General features: G+C 28.9%; 1 protein-coding gene and 2 pseudogenes across 2 annotated transcripts in view; 1 reads left to right on the top strand and 2 right to left on the bottom strand.

Annotated features, from left to right (window-relative positions):
• LOC107437989 (uncharacterized) overlaps positions 1 to 16,218 on the bottom strand; it is a 72,687-nt gene extending 56,469 nt beyond the window's left edge. For both annotated transcript variants that reach the window (XM_087160804.1, XM_087160805.1), the window contains exon 1: positions 16,001 to 16,218. In XM_087160804.1, the coding sequence (XP_087016930.1) occupies positions 16,001 to 16,112 (112 nt within the window). In that variant the 5' untranslated portion in view covers positions 16,113 to 16,218. The remainder of the gene's footprint in view (positions 1 to 16,000) is intronic.
• Positions 16,219 to 18,506: 2,288 nt separating this feature from the next.
• Positions 18,507 to 19,937, bottom strand: LOC107437985 (tyrosine decarboxylase pseudogene; annotated as a pseudogene).
• A 2,430-nt stretch (positions 19,938 to 22,367) lies between these two features.
• LOC107437980 (tyrosine decarboxylase pseudogene) lies at positions 22,368 to 23,834 on the top strand (annotated as a pseudogene).
• Positions 23,835 to 25,759: the final 1,925 nt, after the last annotated feature.

Below are 25,759 nucleotides of genomic sequence, written 5' to 3'. Positions count from 1 at the left end.
ATGCCATCACAATTTTGATCCTCAGCAGAGGGGATGGCACCCCCCCCCCCCGCTTCGGTAGCCCAACGATCTGCACGCGAAGTCGAGCACTTTACGGTAGCACAGTTTAACGAGGACCAATACCGCACATCCTCGGTCCCTACGCAGACTGATCCAAATGGTCACCCACCCGCACGCTGACCGTAGCCAGTGTTGCTTGACTTCGGTGATCTGCTGGGAACCGTGTCTTACCGATCAGTCCACTGCGGGACCATCAAATATTAGAGTTATACACTCGTGGCATAAAAATTCGCACTTTTAAAAAATCTGAGCTGTCAGAATAAAATGAAATTTTATATACGTAAATACAATGTCGATATAAGTAAGTGATTAAAAAAATAAAATGATGATCCTTTATGGCAAAAAAAAATACAAATGAATGGAGGTCTTAGTATTCTCTACCTCTACACGTGATACAGGTAAGGACACCGTAATGGTTCGTGTTTCGTGTGAGAATATCTCGTTCCACAGTTGCTGTAAAAACACCGCTCTCCTTAATCGACTAAACTCGGACGATGGCCAACTTGCCGTCCTAAATGATCCCAGATATAATATCTTTCGGTGACAAATCTGGGAATCGTCTAGGCCGGAGAAGGGTGGTAATGTGACGGCGACATTCCTGTGACACCCTTTCTGTGTGAGACTGAGATGTCTTGATAATAAATGGTTCCTGGAAGCCCTGTCATGAGTACACGATGTACACTACGGCCATCACTGCCCAAATTAAATCTGGATACATTACTAAAGACGACCTGGTTTCAGGCCAATATCGTCGAGAACGACACCAATGAGAACAAAACACCAGATAAAAGATATAACGTTACATAAACAAAATTTACGTTTATTGCCTTTTGCAAAATTTTGAGTAAAATATTTTTTACTCAAACAGACAAGAACCTTTACGGGATAGGATAGGAGCCTTTTGTGCTTTCCTTTTGTGATCAAAATTCTTAATCTCCGAAACTCCTTGAAATAAAATTTACACCTTTTTTTCTGCTAAATTTAATTTTGTCCATTTTTTTTAAACAATGCATTTTTGCAGTGTCTTACGTAAGCATTGCTGATGCTTCTCCCTCCTTAGTTAGCAAAATAAATAACCACTAATTCCCTCCTCCCTCTTAAATGCTTACGTTATTTGTATATTAACGACTGTTTTACAGCTTATCCGTATTCATACATTTCGTTAATGATTTACTAGTTTTCCTGATAGTAAAATATGCATATTTCAACCGATATCAAAAAACCGGATTTTTTCAATCTATAGTTGGCAGCGTTTCAGTCGGTTACTGTATTTTTTTTTCGAATGCTGTACGTGATAATTTGCTTTATACGTGATTTCAAAAACACTAAAGAAAAACTTTTTGCACTTCACGCTTCAAGAATTTGAGAAGCTGATTATTTAAGGAAAACAATAAATTGTTTAAATTAGTTTTTATTTTCAATAAAGTATTAAATCCATTACAGCCATAAATGATATCTTTCTCAAACAAAGACACATTTTTATTTTTAAAAATAAAATATTCAATAGCATATCAATCTAGCATTAGCTAGCATTACATTTTATCACTAACGTTAACTAACGTATTCTTTTTTTTATAATTGCATGTTGCTAGACCGCACGCGTTGTCAAAAAATAATGTATGATTATGTCTAAAAGAATTTATTAAAATCAGTCATCAGTTAATTAAAATAATAATAATGATTTATCAGTTAATTAAAAGAATATATCCTTTAAATTTTGTAAAAAGTAAATAATGAATATAAACTACTGATACCTTTAACAACACCTCAGTTTTTTTTTTTTATTAGAAAAAAATTTATCCGATTATTTTTGGGGCATGCATTTGAAGTAATAATAATATCCGTAAGCGAATTAAAATAATAAAAAACAATATTACTACATTAATAAAACACTCTTAAGATAATAAAAAAATAACTATTTTTTTACAACAATAAAAATGCAATACGCTATCATAAAAAAACAAAATTTGTGTCTTAGAATATTAATATACAAACAATGAAGAAATAATTAAGATATTTAATATAACCTATTTATTTTCGGTTGTAAAACGGTAATAATACGTTACAACGACTGGGCTTTAAGGACATAAAATAAAGGAAAAATAAATTTATTTATTAAACTATAAGATTTTTTCTATGCGAACAAACGAACCATTAAGGTTAAATGAATAAGAAATACATAACAGGAAATGTATTTATTCGCTATATCCGGTTTAGCTATGACTAACAAAATATGAATTTTTATTTTTTTTTCACTATAGAATATTTGAAAAGAAGTATTATCCTTACGCTAAAATTGAGTTACTATTTAATGATGATTTTCGATAGACTTTAAAAGGAAAAAAAGAAGATAAATAAATTCTTTACCTTAAATTTACCGAAAAAAATCTCAAATAAGTTTAGCTCGTCTTTAACCAGTGCTCTCTGCGCTAATTATTAAAATGGCTCAGAATGTCAGTATGATTTAAAGCCATATAGCTCTATGAAAATGGGAAAATGTTTATAATCTAGAATATTTGTAAAGTTACTCCGAAGCTGATTCAGTGGCTCATAAAAATTTGCCAACATTAAGAATTGTTCATTGATTTTTATTTAGGTGAAAAAATCTCTCCGAATTGGTAATTCATGAAAAAGTTAAATAACTTTTAAACATATAATGTTATTTTTTCATTCAATAATTCCTCGCGACAAAACAAGATTATAAGTATATATCAAAATTATACGTTTGCCTCAAATGTAAGGCATTTAAAAGGTGGCTCTTTTTATTTGCTTTCGGGGAAAGATGTTCGGAAGGTACCGTTGATGCCAATTTCATTCATGTCTCTCTTCGCCATATCTCGGTAAATCACAAGTGAACCAACGACGTTTCATGAATGAACACCTGTTGCCATTAACAACCACAATATTATGGCAATTGATGGTCCAATAATCATCGATTTGTCTAGTTCATTCTGTATAAATTAATCCATTAATTTGCTTTACTTATATTCTTCTGATTAGCATACATTAATTTGCTTTATTTTTATTCTTCTGATTAGCATGCATTAATTTGCTTTATTTTATTCTTCTGATTAGCATGCATTAATTTGCTTTATTTTTATTCTTCTGATTAGCATGCATTAATTTGCTTTATTTTTATTCTTCTGATTAGCATGCATTAATTTGCTTTATTTTTATTCTTCTGATTAGCATGCATTAATTTGCTTTATTTTATTCTTCCGACTAACATGCATTAATTTGTTTTACTTTTATTCTTCTGCTGAGGTGCGGGCTTAGATATTGAATTAATTGTCAAAGAGCAAAATTTTGAATACTTTCCGACTAGCTAAAGTGGTCAGTTTTCTAATGGAATTTCGTCCCTGTTGACAATGCAAGTTTTCATTGTTTCCTGATTGATGCAAACAAAATGTATCGCTAAATTACAACTTACTACTAATTAAAAACTCAACTACTTTGCAACTAGCTGGGATGCTTAAACTTTTACTGGTGCAACGCAATGAATGACAACCCGAGTTTCAATAGTTTTTTGCTTCTAAAAAACAATTTTGACTTGTTTCCGACATTTACAAACTAACTGGAAGAAAATAAATAAAATTAAATTAAAAAAATTTTAAAAGCAAGATTTTTCAAGTGAAATTAAAGGGAGGAAATTTTTGTTACACATAAAATGCAAAGCAGCAAACTTCATCAATCCAATAACTTTTATTACCACATTATTGCATTACAATAAACTTTTATTGCCATCGAGACTTCCTTTCCATTGAAGTAATGTTTCAATTTTAGGTGTGCCAAAAGTATTATTTTATCCTTTCCAAACCTTGTTCTTAAAGGTCTTTTTTTAATTTGTTTTTTATATACAAAATTTGATTAAACATGAATAAACAGTGCTTCTGAGGTTAGGTGCTTCGAAAATTTTCATTCTTAGAATCTCTAGAATAAATATAACTTGTTATGCAAAATTTAACTAACCAGTTTTAATTTTTTTTTAGGTCATTGATACTATTGATTTGGGTTAGAGCGTCTCAATCAACCTATAAATCTGAAAATTAAGTTTATGGTCTCGCATATTTTGTAGTTAAATTTATTTTCTGTCTATCAATATTATTGTCAGATTTCATAAGATCGATACTGACATTTTTCTAAACAAACTATAACCGTGTGTGTTTGTGCTATTTTCTTTCAATTTTATTAATCAGCTGGTGTTTATAAAAGTACTTGTCTTCGAGACATGTTTTCTTCCTGTGCACATAAATGATATTCTTTATTGAGTTTCTGAAAACGTAAAAAAATGTCCAGATATTTCTTTATTTTATTGTATAAAGAGTCATGTGCGTCATTTTAAAAATAAACACACACACACACACATATTTATATATATATATATATATATATATATATATATATATATATATATATATATATATATATATATATATATATATATATATATATATATATATATATATATATATATATATATATATATATATATATATATATAGATAGATAGATAGATAGATAGATAGATAGATAGATAGATAGATAGATAGATAGATAGATATAACCGGTGTCCCTTTTAGGTATTTTTCTAATTACAAGCAAAGATCTATTTAGGTATTTTTTAATAATAAATAACTTACTAGATATCTGTTAGATTATCAGAGTTATATTTGTACTAAAATATAAAATCCAAAAAAAAGTAACTCGAAAATTTCTTTTTAATTCATATTCAAAAATTTATCAATAATTGATTTTGAAAATTAAAGAAATTTCTAAGATGAATAACTGTTTCTCTTAGATCTAAATAAATATAAATTTGAAATATTATTGCTTAAGGCTGACCCATAAAGCTGTTTTTCAAAGCCTCCGTCGTAATATGAAGTAATGTTTTTTCGTGTAATATGCTATTTGTGTAATATGCTAAATAATATGCTATTTTTATAACTGCTGTGAGTTTGTCACTGTTACTTATAACTGTTAGGTCTAGTTTAGCCTATCTAAAGTCAGCGCTGTCTACACTTATTTGGAAAATGACACAAAACGTCAATATGGAGAAAAGTCACAGTTTTGTGAAGAAAGAAAAAAGCGTTTGTGGTGTAATTTTTTAATATTTGCAAACTTGTTCCAATGCTGCATTACCTGGGCTGGTAAAGACTTGCAATAACCGAGAATTAGGCAGTGATTTTGATAATTTTCATCTAGGTGAAAAAATGTAGCCAAATTGGCAATTTTCAAAAAAGTTTAATAACTTTTGAAATATTTAAGTTATTTGTCTGTTCTAAAGCCTAGATAATTCTTCACGGCAATATAATATATATAGTTTAACATCATCGCATTGATTCAAGTGTAAGGCACTTAAACAATGGCTTTTTTTTCCTTGGCGACAGAGCTTCGAAAAACATCATTAATCCCTCATTTTGAGTGGTACTTATTTACAGAAACCATGAAGCCAAGTTCGCCAACCTGTAGGAATAACGCCAAGTTCTGGTTTACACAGGTCTCCGGCTACCGATAATGCACTTAAGTAAATCAATTACAACAATATCCGGCTCCATAACGATAAAAATACCTATCGAATACTATAATATCGCAATATGTATTATTAACTATGATTATCGAAATACGATAATTATCGATAACATATCAAAAAGGTAATATCGCAAATGTTATACATAACGATAATTTTTGAATATAATGTTATTGTGAGTGTAGATAAATTTCATTTGGGTTACGAAACCATTAATGATTCTTAATATAATATAAATTAGTTACTTAGGAAAAATATCGGTTCGTTGTTGTTGTTCATTTACGTCGCACTAGAGCTGCACAATGGGCTATTGGCGACGGTCTGGGAAACATTCCGGAGGATGATCCGAAGACATGCCATCACAATTTTGATCCTCTGCGGAGGGGAATCGATTCGTCATTAAATATCGTTCTAAAATATTGATAATCTTTGACAATACACCGATACTGAAATTCGTTCTTATATTTTCGTGATCAATTTAATTATTCATTTATCAGTGACCAATGTTCATGTTGGCGACAACATAATAAAAATTAGTCGCCAACACAAGATTCGCATAACAGAAGTCCATTTTTCAAATGAGCGTGTCTATTTTAATAAAATCTATTTTCATAAAACAGACATATAAGGCTATATCCCCGATTTTGCATTCGAAATGAAATTATTGTAAAGTGAGAAATACAGATATCATTTTTCAAGAGTTGAAAAGAGAAAAAAATGTTCGAAGACCTTGCCTTGCGTCATTTCCGGGTGAGGCAGGCAAAATGAGGTTCCCAGAGTCAATGAAATGTTTCTGTGAAATTTACAATTGAATTTTTCATCCACCAAGGTTGAAGGAAGGTAATTTAACGCTTATTGATTGACAAAAAGTTAGCAGTTATTCATAAAAATCGCTTTAAAAAAATGCTTGGGTTGTTTGTAATTATATCGTAATGAGTTTCTATAAAAAAGAATGCATAATCATTATTGTCTTATTCGCTCACTGTTATGTTTTTTTTTTCTAAATGTTTATTAGAAGGTGTTTAATACATTCTTTATTTTAATGAAAAATAAAGCAAAAGTAAAGTATTACAAACTTTGATAATAACTTCAGTCCCATTTTTTTAAAAAAAATATTCATATAGTAATAAACCTCTATAAAAGAAATGCATAAAAAACATTGCATTGTATGCATTATTATTATCATGTTTTTGTCAAAGAATTTCAAGGTATTCTTTTGATATTGTTCAAGGTACTTTTTTTTATTTTTCAAAAAAATAAATAAATAAAATTAAATTTAACGAAAATTGAAAAATCTTAATTTTTTTTAATACACATTATAAGGAAATATGCTTATATATAAGGAATGCATAAAAAAATATCTCACTGTTTGCATGCTGTTTTTTCTTTTTGAAATTTCAAGGTGTTCATAAGAAAGAGTTCGAGTTATTCTATTTTTCAAAAATAAAAATTATAAAGCGAAATCAAAGGTAAAAAACTATGGTTATAAATTAATTAAGATTTTTGAATAATATAATGCTTATTTATAATAGCATTGTAAAGAACACTTACAGAAAGAATTCATAAAAATTATAGGTTTATTTACTCACTGTTAGGTTTTCTAAGAACTTCTAAATGTTCATTAGCTATCGCTTAAAAAGTTTTATTTTTTGAAAAGAAAAATTAAGAAAGAAAACAGGTCATTAACATGCAAAACAAATTTCTTATTTTGGATTTTTGACATTAAACAGACAAAGTTTGAAAAAAAAACTTTACAGGCTCGCAAAATGTTAAATTATTCACTTTTGGAAATTCAAAAGAAAAAAAAAATTTGTGAAATGTAATTTTAAAATTTAAAACAAAATTAAAAATGAAATATGATTTCTATGCATAATATCAAATCTTCTATTTAATTAGATCTCGAGTATGAGATTTATATAGACATGCTAATAATATACAGTTGCAACAACTTTCATTTTAGATCATTTCAAAAATACTAAATAAGAATTGAATCTGCAATTAAAAGAACGAAACAAATTCAAACGTGGTCTAATAACATATATACTCGTATTTCATTATGAGTTACATCAAATTTATTTATTGCGTATGCTCTTTTTATGCTTTTAGACATAGAATAAATTTGTCTAAAAGTGGTGACCAGTGATTCCCAAAGTGGTCTATATCGACCCCCAGCGGTCAACGACAACCTGCAAGGGGTCCATCTCAAGTGAAAAAGAAATTGGGGGTCCATGAAATGAAAATGGGGGTCAACGATAATGGATCTCATATGAGCAGGTCGTGACTTTTAATTTTAGCATTTCTTGAATGGAATAATCAACATACACTTGTAGTGCCTATTTACTTACATTATACTGCCTTATAATATAAAGACATATATCTATCTACATTCTACATAATTTATAAAAGTAGCTATGAAGTAAAAAATTTAATAAATTTAAGTTATTAGGATTATTTTTTGATATATGAAGCTGAATTATTATTGACTAGCAGTTGCCTGCAGCTCTGCCCGCGTACGTTTTTATTTTCTCTGGCGCGTAAGGTTTTATTTTGTAACAAAAAAGTATTTTTCAGCTGTAAATTGTAGCCTAAACTGTGTCAACTCTTTAGCTAGCTAGACTTCCATCTTCATCTTCGCACAAGATCACGGAGATTTGCTGCATAGTTTTTACGTGAAAACGTAATGAACAGACTGATAATACACTACTTACGGTTTTGTATACAAACTTATTTCCGCAATTATAATATTAGTAACGGAGTACGGGTTTTATAGTGGAATTATTTTATTCCATTTACATATTAATTAAATTAGTTAGAATTTAATTAATAAATGTATAAAATTAACATGTGTTTTTTTCACATTACACTTCACTACAGTTAGAAATTTAAATCTTTCACAGTGAGTAGCACTATACCAGCTATCAAAAATACATTTGAAGTTGATGAGTTTACAAAAAATCAATATCAGGAAGGCAGGTCTATACAAAACGGAAAAACATGGCAAGGGGTCTGCGAGACAAAAAAGTTCGGGAACCACTGGTGTAGACTATCATTTATTGACAATTTTGTTTATTTCTACCTCTATCTCAAACTTATTTCAGAAAACATTAAGTACCGTGATTCGTAAAAAAGATATTACAGTAAATAACTTTATTTTAAATCTTGATTTTAAATAACTTTATAGATTTTCACGTACTAGAAGTTAAATTGGTCGAAAAAGTTTTTGAATCATAAAACTTCAAAAAAGGCGTACTTTTGAATTTTTATTTCTTAAGAACAGTTCGGCCAATTTCGTTAAAATGTTGTATTTTGTCCGAAAAAAGATATCACTCTAAATAACTGTATCTTATATCTTAGATAGTAAATAGCTTATAAAATATTCACGTACTAAAAGTCAAATCGGTCGAATAGAGTCATAAATTTTAAAAAAATCATACATTTGAATTTTTATTTCTTAAGAGCTTTTTGACCGATTTCACTAAAATTTTGTATTTTGCCATTTACATGGTTCTATATAATGCAAAACTTTGCATTTCTTACATTTCATAATTGTTTTTACCATTATTAAATAAAATAATAAAAACTAAAAATTATCTATTAAAAATATTTTTTCCATAGAATTATCGTTGGATAAACGAGTTTCAATCTCAGCAATTTTAAGATTTTCATCATTACTTTCGAATGCATGGAAAATCCGCAAGAAGTGAAACTAACATGAAAGATTCCAAACTTTTGACCACTCTCTTGACTGAACTATTGCAACCATATCTTCCTGTTTACGACTACTCTTATATTTTTCTAATCAAGAATTCAAATCTAATGAGAGAAAAAATATATTTATTCGGAAAAAGTTCTTTTTTGCATTTGCTTTTTTAAGTTCATTCATTATTAACAATAATTAGTTGGCATTTTTGAAGTTAATCTTCTGAGCCACTTTTTCTTTTGAATAATGGCACTGACTGGGTAAGAATCTGATCATTAGAACAATTGCTATTCAGAGATAGACCTTTTTTTTATTGACTCACGATCAGAGAAATATAAAAAACAAAAACATCCCTAGAAATTTGTGTTGTACTTGATTTATAAAGCGTTTGAATGATCTCGCAACAGTGCTGATTCATTTTATTTCCGTGTTGTTATTATTCATATTCCAAAGAAATCAGCGAAACATTCCATCTTGAAAGTACTGGCGTTCTATTCTCAGATTTAATCACCTTGAACGAGAAATGCATAATATTTGTTTATATCTTGGATGGGCACCAAGCAGTCTGCGATCACGCAATGAAAAGGTTACACATGGATCACGATTTTAACACATTAATTCAATCATCTGCTCCATAAACTAAAAAAGTGACTAATCCAGAAAAACTTAATGCTAAAATTCTTTCGTTTAAATGGGAGCTTATTTAATTTCGCAATATTCGGCAGGCTATATTTGAATCGCATTTGAAAAAAATTTTACTTGTTATACTGTATCTGAAATATACATATGACAGGTGTAAAAGCAGGTGATCATATTTCGGTTGTTGAAATATGTCTACAAGATTCTCGAAAAAAAATGTGATGTATGTTTTTTGGTGAGAATTCGTAAACAGTTGATAATAAAACTTCTTAGAAGTGTTCTTCAAAACTCTTTAACCAACAGAAATTTAAAAAAGCCACAGTTTAAATACCATAAACTTGAAGCAAATTTTATTTCTAAATTTAAATCTCGGTAGGCCAACTCGCCAAATTTTAGTGCTTTAAATTCGAAGCAAAGCTTTACTTCTAAATTTGAACTTTTAACAGCCATCCCGATACCTGTAAGTGTCTTGCCCAGGTAGCAAAGCCTTAACTTTAAACATAAACCATTAAAAGCCAAACCACAAAGTGGCAACTTTTTCAAAATCCGTACAAATTATGTTGAATTTTGGAAATTTGTACAAACAAGCGATTTTCCAAATTTGCACAATTTCTATAGAATCAAATCAATATATGTTTGTCAAAAAGCGTTTTTATTGTAAACATAATAATATTAAGAACTCTCCTTGGTTTGGTGTAAAGTATTTTGCTGTTTAGAAAGTTGTTTTTTTTTCTTCTTTTTTTAAAAACGAAAGGTTTATTATTTTATGGGGAATAAATATTTTATTGAATTATATACAGCCCTTTCTGGTCCAATGCCTTTTGCCATATTTCTGGCTGAAAACTGATTCTTTCATGCAGTTTTTGTTCTTTGTTAGCAAAAAATTGATCAAGTGAGCTCCTTATTTGAAGTAAAGGTTTTACTTATAAAACTAAAAATTGGTCAAATATTTTGTAGAGACCGAAACATTGCTAAAGAAATTCTTGTCTCCTTCCCAATTATGATGCACTTCATAGATTGGAATATTTTCATGACGTATGAGAAGCAAATAACAGACATCAACGTCCTCCGATAGCCTGATCGGTAGAGCTCTGGGCCCATGTCCGAGAGTTTGTGGGTTCGAACCCCGCCGGCCGAAGACTCTCCGTGTAGTAAAATGGTGACTGATGCACGGTAAATCTGTCGAGTCGCAAAGTCCTCCATGTTCCCATTACAAATCAATACCTCTGGGGGTACTGAATTGGAGATTCATCGTTCTCTGATTCAGGTCAAAATTACGATCTGTGGATGAATGAATGGATGTATGAATGGGTCCGCTCTATAAACGGGCGTGACGTAATGGGTGTGACAGAAGTCGAATTCTTGGCCATAGATGGCGCCACTGGAAAACAAGAACAATCGCACCCCTCTGCCTTAACAAGCATACGAAAGCAAGCAAGCAACGCGTCCTCCTCGTGTTCTTTCCGTAAGAACGTAAGGAATCTATATTACGATCTTTGCGATTAAATCTTAGGCTTTTCAAATGATCATGAACGGTCGAATTAGATAAATTTAATTCTTAAGCGATCTCACAAGTTGTTTGATTCGCACTAATTATTGTCTTTATTGTGTCTAAATTAGCATGGTGCCTCTTCGTACATCTTAATCGAAAATTTTGCAAACCAGTTTTGGCATTGAAGTACTGGCAATACATCTTCTCGGCACATCTGATAATTCTTTTCTTGCTTGAACAGCATTTTTACCTTTTTGATAATGGACGAGTAAAATATTCCGAAAATCCTGCTTTTTTTACTTTCTATATTTGAAAGGGCACAAACCAAAAACTACTGCGTAGAATCAATCGAACTTTTCCACAAGCAAGCATTGCTATATCAGCTGTCAATATATAATGATTGATCAATGTCAAATATATAATGATTATGCGGCTGCAGTGTGAAGTTGGCGGGGAAAAAATACAATCAAGTCACCTGTAGGAAAAAAAAAGAAATTGTTGAAGAAGAAATCGAAGACAATCCGTTTCTCGTCCTCAATTATGATGCACACAATACATGGAATATTTTCTTAACGTTTGAGAAGTAAATCACAGACGTCAACGCGACGGCACAAATTTCTTTCCTTAAGAACATGGGGAATCCATATGTTGATGTTTGAGATTAAACTTTAGGCTTTTTAAATAATCATGAACGGTCGAAATCAATAAATTTAATACCTCAGCGATCTCACAAGTTGTTCGATTTGCAATAATTAACACCTTTATTGTATCTTCATCAGCTTAAATTGCCATGGTGCATCTTAATCGAAATTTTGAAAAACAGTTTTGACACTGGCGAACTGCCGATATATCTTCACCACACCCTTCTGATAATTCTTTTCTTGCTTGAACAGTATTTTTACCTTTTTGATAATGAAAAAGTAAAATATGCCGAAAGTCCTGCTTATTTTACTCTTCATATTTGAAAGAGCACAAACCAAAAACTACCACGTGGAATCAATCGAATTTTTCCATTGGCAAGTCTTGCTATATCAGCTGTCAAAACATATAATAATTATGCGGCTTCAGTGTGAAGTTGGCTGGGAAAAAATATAGTTAAGTCATCTGTTGGGAAAAAAAGAAATTACTTTCCGAACAACCCAATAGTTGCCACCATTTTTGATGTTCAGATGCACGAAATTTTTTTTACATTGTACTTAAGATGGAAATCATGAAAAATATTCTGCATATTTTTATGATTTTTAAAAAAACGCAGTGTTGAGGTAACTTTTCAAAGGCTAAAAAATTAATTTTTATCCTTGAAATTGTAACTTTGCTTCATATTGACATTTTGTGACATTTTCATATTTAGCATAAGGGATGTGCTACTTAATGATGGGACATTAACATCTGCTACACACTCACTACAGATATTAAATGTTACATTAACTCGCTACAGATAAAAATATACGCCCATAATTGGGGAAATGAGAACCTTTTTATAGATCAAATTAAGTTAATGGGAAGCTGTAATGGTATGCAAAATCTCTCCAATAGCATCTCAAGAACTCCAATAGTGCTCGGATGACATTTTGCGTAATATTATCACTAAGAAATTAATATTTTATATTTTTTTTCTGTTTATATGCCTTTACAAAGTGATTGTCTATGTAAATATATAATTGGTTTTGTTCTCATTGGTAGGAATTTTCAATTACTAAGAAAAGTTATAAGAAAGTTAAGAAATTACCTTTTCGATAAGTTTTAAATAACTCTTATAAGTTTTGCATAGTAATTGTCTATGTATATTACATAATTGGGTTTATTTCTCGTTAGTCGGAATTTTTAATTACAAAGAAAACTTTATTTTAATAAACTTTTGCATATTTTTATGGCAAATAAATATTTTTTTATTTGAGTTTTGCGGATTTCGTTAGAAATGCACAAAAAATGTAAAAGTATCTTACAATATGCGAAAAATGCTCAATGTTAAAATTTATAATTTTGTATAGAAAAATTAAAAATATATAAAAATAATAATAACTGAGCTTAATTAGTTAATTTTTCGTTAATTTTTTATCGTATTTATGCGTTTAACTTCATCTAAACTACTTATTTCTTAGTAAAAATTGCACTCTCCACTTTTTATTTAATTCTCGGGTCTCAAATGGATAGAGAAATTTTTTAAAGCGCTACGGCTTCTCTTAATTCTAACACTATTTGAGCTTCACAGCGCATGCGTGGCTATTTTACTACTAATTGCAGCATCGTTAAAGAGCAGATAATAAGGTTAGGGTTACAGGTAATGCGAGTCTAACGCTTTCAAAATCTTTCTCATTTTCTATTTATTGCAAAGTTTAACAATATATATTCATTGTGAATTTATAGTAAAAAGTGCTAACACATTGATTGCAATAAGGTTTTATAATAATTTTTTTATCGTACGTGTGATTAAAACAATTGGGGGGAAATATTTTATTTTTGTAACAAAACAAAACATACTTTATCTTTTAAAATGTAAAAGCATTTATGAAAACAAAGCTGTCCACTTTTTATTTTTGACCGAATAGAAAAAAAACCCTATTTTTCTTTCCAGAATATGAAAGCTGCTTTATTTAAATAATTCTAAAGAACTTTAACATACAATAGGCACTTTATTTTTATCTTTAATGAGAACAAATAAAAATAACAATTACCATTGAAAATATCATCATAAATATTCGGAGTTAGAATGCGGGCATTGTTTCTGAATAATAGAGTAAACTAAGTTTAGGAAAAATATGTTCTTTTTGAATTTAGATTTATACAAAATATATCTTTGAGACATAAAAAGAAGCGCATTTAAAAACTATCACTAATAGAAAACAAACAATATTTTCTCACAATAGATTTAAAATATTTTATAAACCTTATATATATATGTATATATATAATAACATAATAAAGACAAAAAGGATTATTAAAAGAAAAGGATAAGATTATATATATATATAAGATTATATATATAAGATTATATTTATAAGATTATATATATATATATATATATATATATATATATATATATATATATATATATATATATATATATATATATATATATATATATATATATATATATATATATATATATATATATATATATATATATATATATATATATATATATATATATATATATATATATATATATATATATATATATATATATATATATATATATATATATATATATATATATATATATATATATATATATATATATATATATATATAATCCTAAATAACTTTTTAAATAAAAATAAAAGTTTAATCGATCGAATAGTTTTTTAATTATTAAACTTCAAAATTAGTACTTTTTAATATTTATTTGAGAACTATTTGATCAATTTCGTTATAATTTTGTCAATGACAAAGATCTATATCATGTTTAAATTTTTTGTATTGTACTGTTTAAAATAGTTTCCACCATTATTAAATAAAGTAATAAAAGATAATAAATATTTATTAAAAATATTTTTTTCATGGGATTGTCTTTGTATAAACGAGTTTTATAATTGCAACAAGTTTTAGATTTGCTTCATTAAATTCGGAGGTATTATGAAATACACAAAAAGTGAAACTAACATTAAAAGAGCCCAAACCTTTTAGACCTCTATTACTAAACTATTAACTTAACTATTACTATCATTTATTTTTAAAGTTATCAAAACTTAGAACTTTCATGTAATTATGGTTGTAAGCCTTTATTTTATGTAAACATATATAGCAAAATATGTATCCTGTTCTTCAGCTTTAAGCGCTATTTTAAAAAAATAGTTAGAAGAATGTTTGCAACTTTTTTTTTCTGTCTCAACCTTTTTTTTCACAAAACATAATATGATTGAAATTAAGTTTGATAAAAAAAAGAAATATGCGAAATACGTTATTTGAAAAAATATAGAGTTAAACTTGATTTATAAGATGAAAGAATATTAAACTTATAATATATTTGAGATTCTAAATTTTATGTAACATTTATATTTTTGAATAATTACATTATTTTGAACTTAGTCCCTGACAAATTTACTGTTTTTTTCGTTTGTTTTTTAACATTTATTGGAAATTTATATAATTTACTAAATTTTACTCACAGTAAATTAATAAAATATGTAAAGCTATAAATCAAGTAATAATTAATCAATTAAATAATTAAAACATTAATAATTGCAATTTAATAATTTATTAAGTATTAGTTAATTAATTAATTGTTGATGTTCAATTTTTAATTAATACTTTATTTACCATTTAATATTTTTAAAACTGAATAAAGTATTGATTTTGAAATAAATAATACAAAAACAAATAATTTTCAAAAAAAAATTTATTTAATTTTTTATTAAAATATTAATTAATAAAATATTAATTATAATTTAATAAAATTTAATTAAATTTATTAATAAAATTTAATTAAATTTATTAATAAAATTTAATTAAATTTATTATTAAAATTTAATTACATTTATTAATAAAATTTAATTACATTTATTAATAAAATTTAATTACATTTATTAATAAAATTTAATTACATTTATTAATAAAATTTAGGTAGTATCAATTTACTTACCATTTGTGGGTGAGGGAGTAATTAATATCCTACGTCCATCCAGCAAATCATTCTCATAATCTTCCGTCGGAATTCGAATTAAAAAGCATAAACCACCTCCACCATAAGACATTTTTCAATAAAACGAAAGAGAATCTAAAGAAAAACCGCAAAAGCGAAAGTATTGCTTTTCCCACCTTTTCGCACAGCACGATATGTTCCAATAAAAGAAGAGTCTGGACGAGAATTTTCAAAATTTTTTCACTTCACGTACGTGTGACGTCATCCGCATAACGGACACTTTCGTCACGCAGGTGGCAAGGTAACAATATTCAAGGGAATGGCTCTTAGATCTTCTATGATGTTTGGATATTTTTTTTATTTTATTTATTTATTTATCTCAGTTTCCTTTATTTGCTGTCTATATAAGTGTTTGCTTTAATCATTAATCCAGACAAAACAATATTACTAAAAGTATTGTTCATTTTCTGTCTCTCTTTTTGATTGTTTAAACAATAGAATGAAATTAAACTTACTCGGCCTGTGATGTTAGGTGGATATATTTTGCTGTTTACAACGCATATTTAAAGAAAATTAATAAGAAATTAAAAAATTTTAAAAATACAGATAAAAATTAAAATTAAAACTTAAAAAAAAAATAATTATAATTTTTAAGAAATATATATATTCTAAATTTATTACATACTAATAAAAACACAGTCTAGTAATGTATAAATTTATGTATACTAATTAAAGAATTTAATTTTTAATTTTATTAAATTATCTAATTTATAAATTTTGTAATACTTAAAAATTAGCTTAAAATTTTCAGCGAAATTATTTATAAATTTGTATTAGAAAAATAAATCATTTTATTTATATTTTGAAGGAATTTTAATTAAAAATATATAATTTTTAAATTATATATTTAATAAAAATATATAATTTAAGAAATAAATGAAAGGCTTTATACGACTTTCGGTATATTTATTGATAAAAAAAAACGTGTATGACGTAATACATCATTTGAATAAAGAGTGGGCAAAGAAACTATTTTGTTAAATGTAAGAAAATCTTCAATCTCAAAAAAAGAATTTTTTTCAAAATCTAAACATCCAAGTAAAATATTTTTTTTTAAAAAATCTGTGATGATTAACTTGGCCTGTTAAACTCATCACTTTATGGTAATTTCTTAGATCTAAATTTTTATACGAATTTCAATAAAATTACATGCTGTAATAACAAAGGTAAATTGAAATAAAAATAAATTAGTTATTTAATAAAGTTTAAACTCAGCGTTGTTTGATTGTGATAAATCTAAACTTCCATATGTTCGCCGTTATCAATAATCAGTGACATTTTTGCTAATTGTACCTAATACTTCACTGGATTATTTTAACCATTTTAATGTTTCTCGATATTTTTATCAAACTTTTGATTTAATAATAATTTTAATTAACCTTATTGTAATTTAAACCACTTTTTTGGTTTTTGATTTTAACGTTTTTATCCATGTAAAGTACGGAATGTACAAAACCGTAATTTTTAAAAGTAAAAACCTCAAAAACATTTGAAGTGTTTGTCCTATTGTTGTTGATTTGTACTTATACTGCAACGTAAAAAATGAATGGAACATATTATCTCATTTGTGTCGATAGATATTTTAGACGCTTGAATGATTTTAATCAAAAATTGTGCAATTTTGTTCAACTTCATACTTACTAAATCCTTTATTATATTCTTTACCATTAGTCCTATTGATTCTTTAGTATCTTTTAATTTAGCGTAAAAAATAGGTAAGAAACAATACCGCACTAGTCTAGATAGTTCAAGTCTTACCCGGGTTTAACCATAACCACCTAGAGTAGAACCACCTAGAAGGGTTAAACCGTAACCTTCTAGTAGGTTATGGTTTAACCCTTCTCTTCTCAGAAGATTCAAGATGGTGAAGAAAGCTCATTTCAGTTATCCGTATTAGTTAGTACCCCATCCCTATTGGTATCATGTACCCCATTCTTAAAAAATATTTCCAGCTTTTCCCTAATTTCTTCCGCTGTCAATCGACTAAGAAACTGGCCAATCAATAAAGTACTAAGAAGCTGGCTCAACTGTTAAGGTTACTTAGCTCAACTACAAAGGAACCTACTCAGTATGATTATTATTAGTATAGCTGACTTTGTATATTTTTACTTCTGCAACATTCAAAGCACAAACGAAACAAAATTACTTAATAACTGAACAAAATATTGTCTAATAAACGTATAAGAAATATAAATCTACTTAATGTGATAAAAAAAATTGAAACTGCATTGAATTAAGACATTACTACGTTAATTTATTACCATTATACATAAATCGTCATCATCACCATTCCCAAACTTTTATTATAATTTGGTAATAACTTATGCTACAGAGATAACTTTAAAAGAATATCAAGAATGTATGCATAAGAATATTAACAATGTATGTTACCATGGTTAAGAAACATAAATTTTAATTCAGCCTTTTGATTCTTGGTGTTCAACTTTTAAATATTATTTAAATCTTCAAAATGAGTTGTTATAATTTCCCATGCATTAAAAATATCGTTTTCTGACATATGTTCATAACTAATGTTAAAACGAATAACATAAGATCCTCCCAATGATGCCGGGACCATAAATAACTTTCTTGTCTGAACTATAGATGCTAATAATTTTGCATTGGCATCATTGGAGGATTTAAGTCGGAAACAAATAGTACCAAAATTAACATCATTAATAACTTCAAAACGATGGTCTTTCTGTACCAGCTCTTCAAAATATTTCGCCAGTTGGACATGATTTCTTATGAATTTTTGCATTCCCGTCACCCCATATGTGCGCATCACCACCCACATTTTAAGTGCTCTAAATCTTATTCTGTCTCCTGTTCCCCAGTGAGAAAAATCAATTATTTTAGCGTCTGCATCAGCAGAGATGGAATCTGGATCTGCAGACAAAGCTTTAACAAATCTGCATCGATCATCAATCCAGAAGGAAGAACAATCAAAGTGCATCAAAAGCCACTTGTGTGGATTCACAGCTATCGATGATGCATATTCCAATCCATTTGCAAAATGGCGAAATTCCGGGCAAATTAAAGCACTTATTCCGTACGCTCCGTCAACATGTAACCAAAGCTCATACTTCTTACAAATTGGCCCTATCTCATCAAATTTATCGACAGACGTGGATGCTGTTGTTCCTAAAGTACCAACGACCAGAAAAGGATGAAGTCCGTCTTTCAAATCTTGTTTTACTGCTTCTTCAAGTTCTTTACCACAGAACCTGAATCTCTCATCTGTGTCGATAATTCTTACAGTAACCATGGCTATTAAACAAGCCTTTTCGACGCTTGAATGCGCTTCTTTAGAGCAATAGGCTACAAGCGAGGCTAATAGTTCGCCTTCAGGAATCGAAGGGTTTTTTTCTTTTAACTTCTGCAAAGCAATCTTTTGTGCAGCCAAACAAACTAAAAGAGTACATTCACTGGCTGAGCCTTGCAAGCACCCGCCACCTTTACTTCCCTTTTCATAGAACAAAAACTTCTTTGGTAAATCAAACGCTTTAGCAAGCCATTCTAAAATGATTACCTCAAGTTCAGTGCTGGCTGGACTTGTGGACCACGAACTTCCAGAGCAACCGAAAGCTCCTGTTAATAGGGTACCAAGAACTGATGCTAGAGAACAACCAGTTGGAAAATACGCATGAAAGTGTGGATGGGCCCAATGGGAAAATCCGGGAATTATAACATCATCCATATCTTTCATTATGTCTTCCCATTCATCTGCTTTTTCTGGAGCTTTAAGAGGAACAAGCTCTTTCATGAAACCAGGTCTTTCTGTCGTTACAACAGGTCTCTTTGCAACAGTATCAAAATAGTTTGATATATATTCTATTATTTCAAAACCTTTTTCTTTAAACTCGTCCGAATTCATTTTGAAGGATTGTTTTTTTTTAAAAATTATAATAACTTTTATTGTATTCTTGTTTATCTTCACATTGGTTGAAGTGCTTAGGGATATAAATATAATTATATAAAAATGCTTTTGTCAACCTAAAATATAATACAGTATATTTAATTAGCTACCCGATTTTGAATTCAGTGATGTCTGTACAAACTTAAAATTATCCTATAAATTTGAAGGAAAAAAATTCTCTTTATATTTTCTTTTTCGTGAAAAGGAAATTTTTTTTTTGGTAATTTCGTATTTCAACCGTCTTGCAAAATAAGTCTCACTCAGACGTGGGTGAAACTTTCACAATTTGAATGGATGATTTATTTCAACGTTAAGGACCATTGGCCGGTACAGAATTACCCTACAGTGATGCTTTTTAAGACAAATGTCATTGCAATGTATAAATGCTGCCTAGCTTTTCCCAAATTGGTGTTTTTTTTTTTTAATAATAAGGGGGCAATGATTGGTTCCATTAATTTCTTCATGGAGTTACAATGTTTAATATTGTATTCATATAGCTGAAGCAAAATCTATCAATACGATAGTTTGAAGAACACCGAAAAAAAATGAAACGAAAAAAGAACCAGTTGAGCAAAAAAAAGAAAATAAATTCATATGTACTTACACGTAACGGCATCTTTAAAAATGATTTAAATTACTTTCGTACCAAGTTTGCCAGATTACAAAATATGAAAATAGAATCGTAAATAGAGTTTGCAGTACAAAAGCACGTTGGATTTGTTAGTTACCTTGGATTGGCCCGAATTGAATGTGCGCAAGGTAATAATATTATATTGGATAGTTGAAAGATTATAATTAATAAGGTATTTTAATTTTAAATTTTTTATATTGAGGGTTTTAGAGACATTATTAACATTTAATGAAAAATAATTATACAACTTTTGCTTGATTGCTGTAATTTGTATTTTTTGTTTAACTAGTTCTTTTTTCGTTTAAATTTTTTGGAGGCCCCTCACACTATTGTATTGATATTTTTGCTTTGCTATATGAATACAATATTTGAAAGCACTCTTTTTTGCGGATATAATTGTGTGAGCTAATGACTAGATTATATCTTTACATTTTGTTTTCGGCTTTTTATTTTTTTTAAACAATAAAAAATTTTATATATTTTTTTTTGATTTTTAATTACTTTTTTCTTTTTTTTTCATAAATCTTTATTTTATCTCTCTCTCTCTCTCTCTCTCTCTCTCTCTCTCTCTCTCTCTCTCTCTCTCTGCTTGCGCACGTGCGTGTGTTAATTTAGTGTTAACTGTTAACACTAAATAAATAACAGTTTGTTAACAGCTAAATAATATTGTGTTAGACCAATTTATATTAAAAGTTAGAGACCAAAAACAAGCAAAATACGAAACAGCATGCAGCAATACAGCATACGAAATTTTAAAGATATGTATGTTAGCAAAAACAGCACTTCATCAGGGAACACACTGTCTTATACCACATTGATGAAAAGCTGTTTTTGCTGACATGCATATCTTTAAAATTTCGTTTTGCTTCTTTTTGGTTTCTAACTTTTATTTAAATTGCTTACTTAAAACAAATTTGGTTTGAGCTGCTTTTAGCGCTTTTCCATTTTGACTTATCATTTTAAAGTTTTTATCCGAAAATTTTTTTAAATCAATTTCATACTTTGATTGGATTGTATTAGACTGTTGTAATACCAGTTATCGTCTTTGTCATAGGTAATATTAGGTAACTATTAACTTAAGAATATTTACTTACAACTAAATTTCAGAAAAGTTAGATACTTGTTTTTTGTGGTTTCCCGCTCAATATAACGCAAATGCAGTTTAGTTCCATCAAAAATTCCTCTTCGGAGGCTTGTTTATCCCAATTCCTGATCTAAGAGTTTCCTTGTTTTTTGGGTTGGATTCAAGTTGAGCTTCGCACTTGAACATCATTTGTCGTAGACTCAGAATTGAGTCGGCTGTTCAGTGTCGTTTATATTAAATAAAATAATAAATAAAACAAGAATTCTGGATGTGCAATTCGTCCAAAAACACTGTTGCAAGAGATGTTTAAGCTGATGTCGCTTAACTTATATGTCCGCTGAAAATCCATCAATGATGAATCAGTTTCAGATGCAACCAATAGGAATATGTTTTTATTGGAATAGGAATGTGAATCGTACATTAGGAATCGTGCAAACGAAAATTGATTGAATGATAGTGGAACACTGATTTAGTTCAGACTCTGGCTTGGGCATCCCTATTAATTTAAAAAAGAAAAAAATTTAACCTAAAATATTAATTATATAAAACATTCATTTTAGTGGGTTGGCAAAGGCACATATTATGGTCAGAAATTTTAAAAAGACCACAAACAATCAAAACAATGTCTTAATTTTAAGTTAGAAATAAAAACAAGGTATTGCAAATATTCATGATGAATTCTGAAGAATTTAAAAAAGCTGGTGAAGAAATGATTGACTATATAGCTAATTACAGAGCAACAATTTCTAAGAGACCTGTCATAACAAAAGAAAAGCCAGGATACATGAGAAACTCTGTCCCTTTAAAAGCACCCATGAAAGGTGAAAAATGGAAACACATAATGGAAGACGTGGACAAAATCATTATACCTGGACTTACTCATTGGGTTCATCCTCATTTTTACTCCTATTTTCCTATGGGTGCCTCATTGCCGTCTCTTCTCGGAACAGTAATAACAGGAGCTTTCGGTTGTTCAGGAAGTACATGGTTCACTTCTCCGGCAAGTACTGAACTTGAAATTATTATTATAGATTGGGTTGCAAAACTGTTAGGGCTACCAGAGAAATTTTTGTTCCATAAAGAAGGTCGTCAAGGTGGAGGCTGTTTGCGAGGTTCTGCAAGTGAATGCATCCTTATGACTGTTTGTGCAGCTCAATGGGCAGCTCTGCATGAACTAAAAAAGAAGCAACCTTCTACCCCGGATGGTGAGTTGCTGACGTCATTAGTTGCATATTGCTCTAAAGAAGCCCATTCATGCGTTGAAAAGGCTTGTTTAATAGCAATGGTCACTCTCAGAATTCTTGATACAGATGACAGGTGCCGATTTCGAGGAAAAGATCTTGAAGAAGCAGTAAAAAAAGATCTGGAAGGCGGACTGAATCCTTTCTTTGTTGTTGGTACTTTCGGAACAACATCATCTACAGCAATCGATAAATTCGATGAACTAGGTTCAATTTGTGTAAAATATGGTCTGTGGTTACATATTGACGGAGCATATGGTGCCAATGCTTTGGTATGTCCAGAAATTCGACATTTGGCTAAAGGTTTCGAATATGCATCATCAATAAATATGAATCCAAGTAAGTGGATGTTAATGCACCTTGATTGTTCGATAATATGGGTGGAAGATAGGTTTCATTATGTTCAGAGTTTATGTCCTAAATCAACACCTATGAACGTTCATCCAGATACTCAAATGATAGATTTCTATCAGTGGGGCACTGATGACAGAAGAAGATTTAGAGCTTTAAAAATGTGGTTGACAATTCGTAAGTTTGGCGTAGAAGGTATACAGAAATACGTTAGGAATCATATTCAGTTGGCGAAGAAATTTGAAGAATTAGTTCGAGGAGACGATCGCTTTGAGGTTATGAATGATGTTAACTTTGGCCTAGTGTGTTTTCGATTTAAAGGCACTAACGAAATAAATGCGAAGATATTGGCTGCAATAGATGCTTCAAGGATGCTATTTATGGTTCCTGCATCTTTAGGGAATACCTATATTATTCGTTTTAGTGTAAATTATGAAGAAAGCACTGAAAAAGAAATACTGTATGCGTGGGAAATCATAAAAAACACAGTAGAGGAGCTTGATCTAACAATAGACGAAATGTATGACTCTTTGGAATATTTTTATTGAAATAAAATGAATCAAAATAATAATATAAATGAATTCTGATTTAATTATTTGAACTATATGCTAAGAGAGTCATTTAACTACTCTTAAAAATTAGATAATAAGTATTAAAGAATTCAATCGAAATTTAAAGGGAAAATATTACCATTGAAGAAAAAGCTTTAATTTTTGAAGTGTTTATAGGAATCGTTTCAACTTATGATTAGAAGTCATTTATTCTAGTTGCAGGCTTTTAAATTTCATTTATTAAATTTGTTTTGTTAATTTTTTTTAATTTTGTTTTTACGTTAAGACAGTTTACGAAAAGTCAGAAAGTAAACAGCAAACAGTAAATAATTCAGTAATGTTTTTTCTGGGTTAGATATAACTATAATTTACAAATTGATAGTAAAAAGGTAACTGATAATATAGCGAGTTTTTGCTTCTTTGAATTCAAAATTTTTTATCAGACTCAAAAGCATACAAAAATGAAAATAATATGAGCACTTATTCAGTGTATAAACCTTATTTAAATAAAGAAAATTTTTGATAAAAAAAATTTGAAAGTTCTCATTTGATGAAAAATTGCGCTAAAAAATACGTGACTACTCCGTTGTATATGCTCAAGTTGCATCGAAATGAATGAAACAAACTCTGTCACACAATGGAATACAGTGCGCAAAATAAGAAACGAAACATCTTAATAGTAATCGGATTTTCAATGAGCTGAGATGCAAACTGAGCGGTTTAAAAGTCTAATATTAAATATGCTAACTACTTTTTGCAGAAACTATTTTTCGTTATAAAATCGGTCACAAAGTATTTTATTCTCTGTATTATGCTTTTTTTCGATGGGTTAGGATTTTTTATATTTAAAATAGGGGGGCCGCAATCTGTAAAGTGAACGGTCAAATGCCTGGGCCATTTAATGCTAATTTCTATTTTGGGGTATTTCTCTATAACTCTAGAACTGTTTTAAGATACCACTTCATCCATCTAGGATTTGAGTTTAAATATTTAAATTTTTTTTTTTTTATTTTTTGCTATTGACTATCTTTTATATGATGCAGTATCTACTAGCATCACTTACCTTTCAAATACTCACAAAGGTAAAGACGTTGCTTTAATAGATGATAACTGGTGCTTGATTACTTTTGCAATCTCTATGAATCTTTTCTCAAAAAAGTAAAGCAATTAAATTACGTGGATGGTAATTTTGAGCAGTTAATTTACTACTGTACATTGGTCTGCATTATAATATTTAAAAATTAATTTTTTATCAGTGTTTAACTGAATTTAATTTCTAAAAATTATTTTTTTATCGGTGACAATCAGTGTGGGTGCGTTTGAAAAAAAAAAACTCTGAAACATTGATAACGAAAAAGCAAAGATATTTTTCAAAAATCTGAAAACAAGTAAAATGTTTATTACAAAATTACCTTTAAAAAAGTTCTGATTCCAGAATCTTAATGGTACAGTTTTATCAGAAAAAATCGATAAAGAATCTATTATACTGAGAACTATATTTTTCTATTCAATATTCCTCATCTTAATGTACTCGTATGTTACAATTATTTATCTCACTAGTGCAAGCAAAACACATCACTATTTTATTAACAACATAAATTTCGACCATTTTTCAACGTAAGCAAACTAATAGATGCAAAGCAACAGAAGAATAAAATAAAATAATAACTTTAAAAATTACGCTTTTCACTCTGGTTGAAAAGAAGAAAAAAATTTTGTGTCGGGCATAAAACATAGCGCATCTTTTTCGTCACAAACTTTATAACCACTGAACATTTCCCTTTCCCCACGGGTTTTTCGAAATTGATGAACAGTGAGCAAAAAAGATATCCTGAATAAATTTTGATTCTAATGATCGGAATTTCACGTTCTATGACTCAATCTTAATGGATCGAGGGAGTGATCTCAAATATGCTAATTAA

This window comes from Parasteatoda tepidariorum, chromosome 1, assembly GCF_982258835.1.
Source record: "Parasteatoda tepidariorum strain Cologne lab strain chromosome 1, Ptep-v5.0, whole genome shotgun sequence".
Lineage (NCBI taxonomy): Eukaryota > Metazoa > Arthropoda > Arachnida > Araneae > Theridiidae > Parasteatoda > Parasteatoda tepidariorum.
The sequence above is the reverse complement of the archived record's forward strand: the minus strand, read 5'-3'. Positions and strand labels throughout refer to the sequence as shown.